The sequence below is a fragment of the Capsicum annuum genome, unplaced genomic scaffold, assembly GCF_002878395.1.
Source record: "Capsicum annuum cultivar UCD-10X-F1 unplaced genomic scaffold, UCD10Xv1.1 ctg14507, whole genome shotgun sequence".
Classification (NCBI taxonomy): Eukaryota; Viridiplantae; Streptophyta; class Magnoliopsida; order Solanales; family Solanaceae; genus Capsicum; species Capsicum annuum.
In genome coordinates, this window is record NW_025819887.1 from 1 (window position 1) to 5,800 (window position 5,800).

General features: G+C 34.3%; 1 protein-coding gene across 1 annotated transcript; it reads right to left on the minus strand.

Annotated features, from left to right (window-relative positions):
- Positions 1 to 3,113: 3,113 nt before the first annotated feature.
- LOC124890228 lies at positions 3,114 to 4,066 on the minus strand (the record flags this gene model as incomplete). The annotated part of the gene is made up of 2 exons (XM_047402029.1): positions 3,581 to 4,066; positions 3,114 to 3,463 (listed from the first exon to the last, which is right to left on the minus strand). Coding segments are annotated over exons 1-2 (836 nt in total), but the record flags the coding sequence as incomplete, so codon positions are not given.
- Positions 4,067 to 5,800: the final 1,734 nt, after the last annotated feature.

Genomic DNA, 5,800 nt, shown 5'->3' on the forward strand with positions numbered 1-5,800 from the left:
AATAAATAAAATAATAATATAATAAATATAATAATATTTAATTAATTTTATATTTAACAAAATATAATAAAAATTTATAAATAGACAAAAACAAATATAATAAAATAATACTAAAACTATTAGTTTATTTATTAAAATTTATAAAAGGAAAATACCTATTTTTATTTTAAAAATTAGAATAAAAATAAAAATAAAATAAATATCTCAAAATTAACTTTACTTAATTATTTATTTTTAACTAAAAAAATTATTAAAAGTAAAAATAATAATCAAAATAATATATGATTAAATATATAAATATAAAATATTTAATATCGATAAACAAGTTAAAATTTAGGGAGGATAAAAAATCACGTATCTACATTTTTGCCCCTCTTTGTGTGAAATCTCGAAGAGTTTTCATACAAAGAAGTAGACAAGATATGATTTTTGACCCTCCAATTATTTGAAAGGTAAAAATAAAAATAAAAATAAAAATAAAAATATGACCTAGTCCTGTTTTTGGACATCCTACCTATCCTGGGTTATAAGGGAATCAGGTCATGGGTAGTTCAAAGGTAATTTGGTGAGAGAAAAAGTTAAAGTCGAGTGGGATTTCGTCGAATTTTCGGTTAACAACTTCTTCCTTTACATTCAACTGACTAATAAAAATCAAAAATGAAAAATACAAGTAAAAATTACAATAGATAGAATCTTGATTCAAACCTTCGCGAGTTGAATTTGAAAATTCATCCTATTCTTCAGGCGGACTCCTGGACTTTCTTTTTCTTCACCCTATTTTTCAGGAGGGCTCCTGGACTTACAACTTCTTCACCCTGTTCTTCAGGCGGGCTCCTGAACTTACAACTTCTTCACCCTGTTCTTCAGGCGGGTTCCTGTACTTCTTTTTTCTTTACCTTATTCTTTAGGAGGGCTCTTGGACTTCTTCTTTTTTTTCCACCCTGTTCTTCAGGTGGGCTCCTAGACTTCCTTTTCTTCACCCTGTTCTTCAGGCGGGCTCCTGAACTTCCTTTTTCTTCACCCTGTTCTTCAGGCGAGCTCCTGGACTTACAACTTCTTCACCATGTTCTTCAGGCAAGCTCCTGGACTTCTTTTTCTTCATCCTATTCTTCAGGTGGGCTCCTAGACTTCCTTTTTCTTCACCTTGTTCTTCAGGAGGGCTCCTGGACTTACAATTTCTTCACCCTATTCTTCAGGCGGGCTCCTAGACTCAAAGTAAATAGTGAAACAGAAAAATAACATTTCATTCTTCAGGAGGGGCCATGACCGAGATCCACATCAGATACTGTAACCATGCTTCTTACATTGACAGAATTGTGGAATTGCATCCTTTATTTGAAAACTTTAGTGTAAAAAAAATAATATCCCATCTCTGTTTCAAAAAAAAAATTGTGAGTTTTAAAACATGTGGTGGTTAGTTTGTGGCATTTGGCTTTTGAAGTGGCCGCTCTCGCACTTGCCATGTTCAACTCTTTTCCAATCCATGATAATATTTATTGAATTGTCATACTTCTGACTCAGAATTCTGACTACTGAGATCCTTAACTCAAATTATGTTTCTGTTGTATGATACTTCTGAGTTAGCTTCCAATACATCCCTTAGATTTTCACCTGTTTAAAATGGTCAAATCACCATCATCTTGAGTACCTTACTTTTACTTTGAAATGTTGTCTCTGTCATCGACCCTTTGTCTTACTTTGTACCCTTAAAGGAGTTGGTAGCGAGTTTGGAGTCCTTTCTCACTCGACCTGACGTGAATTTGACTCGAAAGACAACAAAAATTTTCGTTTGATGACAAGGACACAAAAAATAAAAAATTAAAATAAAACAAAAAGAAAAAGACAAGTCATCTCTTTCTCAAAATAAAGAGAAAACTTATCTGAATATGAAAACCGATTCTGGTGATTATGACATGCATTTTGAATCAAACAATCAGATCTACCCACACCAATCATTACAACTTTTGTCCATTTATTGAGCTTGAAATTAGGTCAATCTTGAACTTTTTCCTTCTTGGTAACAACCTTTCTTTGGCTAGTGGCACCTCAATGGGTTTTTGCCAACGAGCCTATATTCTTTTCATTTCTGTCTCAGCTTACAGTCATCTTACGGTGCCCGAAAGGGTTTTCACCAATAAGACTCTCTCATTTTTTTATTTTTTTATTCTTTTTAAATGAACACCCAAAATATAAAATATCATGCACTCATAACATGTTTAGCCTTGACATTATCAAAGATTGATCTGAAGGTCTTTCTTTGGTTGTAACTTGACTTTTGGATAGGGTTAGAAAGAAAGGTCGGCATGAGGTTAAAAAATTTATATAACATTGGGTGAAACATACAACTTTTGGAATCGACTCTTATTAAGGAAATAAACTTTTTGCCCCGATTTTATCTCATTTTTGGGTAATTTAAATTTTCTTTTGGTTAGACCGAACCCCGGAGTAGAGCTGCCTACGTATCTTGTCATAATAAGAATCAGGTCAAACGTAGTTCAGGAAACATCATTCCTTTGTTTGATTTTGAATTTTTGATTGATTTCTTCTTCTTCTTTATATATATATATATATATATATATATATATATATATATATATATATATATTAACTTTTTTTTAAATTTTTCTGACTTTAATTCGATTCCAAAAAAGGGGTACGAAGAAAAAATAAAAGCTCAAAGGGGTAAGCAAAGGTTGATATATTATTCGGATAGTAGAATGAAATGCCTTCATCATTTCAAATCTTTAAAAATTTAAGTACAAAACATACATAACATAATTGTACATGAATATCATACATAATATCTTTTAACTACATCAGCATTGACAGGCATTCCTTTCATTTTTCCTTCTACATCAGTCAGATATAACGCGCTATTAGATAACACTTTCTTCACCATGAATGACCCATGCCAATTAGGATAAAATTTGCCTTTGGCTTCAATCTGATGGGGTAGGATGCGTCTTAGTACTAACTGACCAACTTCAAAATGTCTGTGATGCACCTTTTTGTTATATTCTCATGCCATTCTCTTCTGATATAGTTGTCCATGACATACTGATGTTAATCTTTTCTCATCAATCAAGCTTAATTGCTCCAAACGAGTCTTGAACCATTGGTCATCATCAATTTCAGCTTCCACAACTACTCGAAGAGATGGAATCTCAATCTCTGGAGGTATAACTACTTTATTTCCATACACTAACAAGTAAGGAGTTGCACCAATTGAAGTCCGAACTGTATTATGATAACCCAACAAAGCAAATGGTAACTTTTCATGCCATTGTCGGGAACCTTGCACCATCTTTCGGGGTATTTTCTTTAAGTTCTTGTTGGCAGCTTCGACAGCTCCATTTGCCTTAGGGCAATAAGGAGTTGAATTCCGATGCATAATATTAAATTGCTGACATACTTCTTGCATTAAATGACTATTGAGGTTCGCAGCATTATTCGTGACAATTATCTTTGGAATGTCGAACCGACAAATGATGTTGGAGTGAATAAAATCAACCACCACCTTCTTGGTCACTGACTTGAAAGTTGCTGCTTCTACCCACTTCGTGAAATAATCAATGGCTACCAAGATGAACTTATGTCCATTCGAGGCCTTTGGTTCAATTGGTCCAATTACATCCATTTCCCAAGCCACAAAAGGCCATGGAGCAGTCATTGTATGCAACTCAGATGGAGGGGAATGTATCAAGTCTCTGTGTACCTGGCATTCATGATATTTAAGAATGAAATTGATGGAATCTCGCTCCATGGTGAGGCAATAATAACCTGCTCGGAGTATTTTCTTTTCCATAACATACCCACTCATATGTGGTCCACAAATCTCAGAATGTACTTTAGTCATGATTTTTGAAGCTTCTTTAGCATCTACACTCCTCAAAAGTCTCAAATCAGGAGTTCTCTTATACAAGATTTCTCCACTTAGGAAAAATCCACTAGACAAATGTCGAATGGTTCTCTTTTGGTTACCATCAGCATGTACAGGATATTTTCCAGTCTGAATATATTCTTTGATATCCTGGAACCACGGTTCCTCAAGTTCTTCTTCAATCATATTACAATATGCATGTTGATCATGAATCTGTATATGCAAATAATCAATATAAGTTTTATCGGGATGTTAAAGCATTGAAGATAAGGTCGTCAAAGCATCAACAATCTTATTATGATCTCTGGGAATGTGTTTGAACTTTATTGATACAAATCGTTGACGTAGATCTTGCAAACAAACTCTATATGGTAAGAGTTTCGAATCACGAGTCTCCCAATCTCCTTGGATTTGGTGGACTAATAAATCTGAATCTCCTAATACCAATAATTCTTGGATCCATATGTCAAGGAGTAATCTCAATCCCAGGATGCAAGCTTCGTATTCTGTTATATTATTGGTACAGTAGAACCGAAGTTGGGCTGTTATAGGATAATATTGTTTTGATTTAGAAATAAGAACCGCTCCTACCCCTACACCTTTTACATTAGCAGCTCCATCAAAGAACAACATCCAGCCTGAATGACAATCTTCAGAAATAACTTCATCAACATACAATGCCTCTTTATCTGGAAAATAAGTCTTCAATGGCTCATACTCCTCATCAATAGGATTTTCAGCCAAATGATCCACCAAGGCTTGAGCTTTCATTGTAGTTCGTGTCACATAAATAATATCAAACTCTGTGAGCAACATCTGCCATTTTGCGAGTCTGCCTATGGGCATAGGATTATGAAAAATATACTTTAAAGGATCCATATGAGGGATGAGGTAAGTAGTATAAGATGATAAGTAATGTTTCATCTTTTGGGCTACCCAAGTTAAGGTGCAACACGTCTTCTCAAAAAGAGTGTACTTAGCCTCATAAGTGGTAAACTTTTTGCTGATGTAGTAGATGGATTGTTCTTTTCTGCCCATGACATCATGTTGACCTAATACATAGCCAAAAGAATTGTCTAAAACAGACATGTACAATATCAAGGGTCTGCTTGGCTCTGGAGGAACCAAAATAAGCGGATTCGACCAGTGTCTCTTAATTCTGTCAAATGCCTGTTGACATTCTTCAGTCTATTCAACTTTAACATTCTTCTTCAACAACTTGAATATTGGCTCACAGGTTGTCGTAAGTTGAGCAATGAATCTACTGATATAATTCAACCTTCCAAGTAAACTCATCACCTCCATTTTATTTTTTGGTGGAGGTAAATCTTGAATAGCTTTTATTTTTGAAGGAGCTAACTCAATACCACATCGACTGACTATAAAACCTAAAAGTTTTCCTACCGGAACTCTGAATACACATTTTGCTGGGTTAAGTTTGAGATTATAACTTCGAAGCCTTTCAAAGAATTTTCTCAGATCTTTGACATGGTCAGCCTGCTCTCTTGACTTAATGATCACGTCATTCATATAAACTTCAATATATTTGTGCATCATGTCATGAAACATTGTGGCATTGCCCTCATATAAGTTGCCCCAGCATTCTTTAGTCTAAAAGGCATGACTTGATAACAATATATCCCCCATAGAGTAATAAATGATGTCTTTTCTGCATCTTCTAGATCCATAATGATCTAATGATACCCCTCATAACAATCCACAAAAGAAGCCAGATCATGTTTAGCACAATTATCCAACAAAATATTGATATTGGAAAGTGAAAAATTATCTTTTGAACTTGCTTTATTTAGATCACAATAATCTACACACATCTGAACTTTGCCATCCTTCTTTAGAACAGGGACAATATTTGCTAACCAAGTAAGATATTGGGCCACTTGAATGACTTTAGCCTCGAGT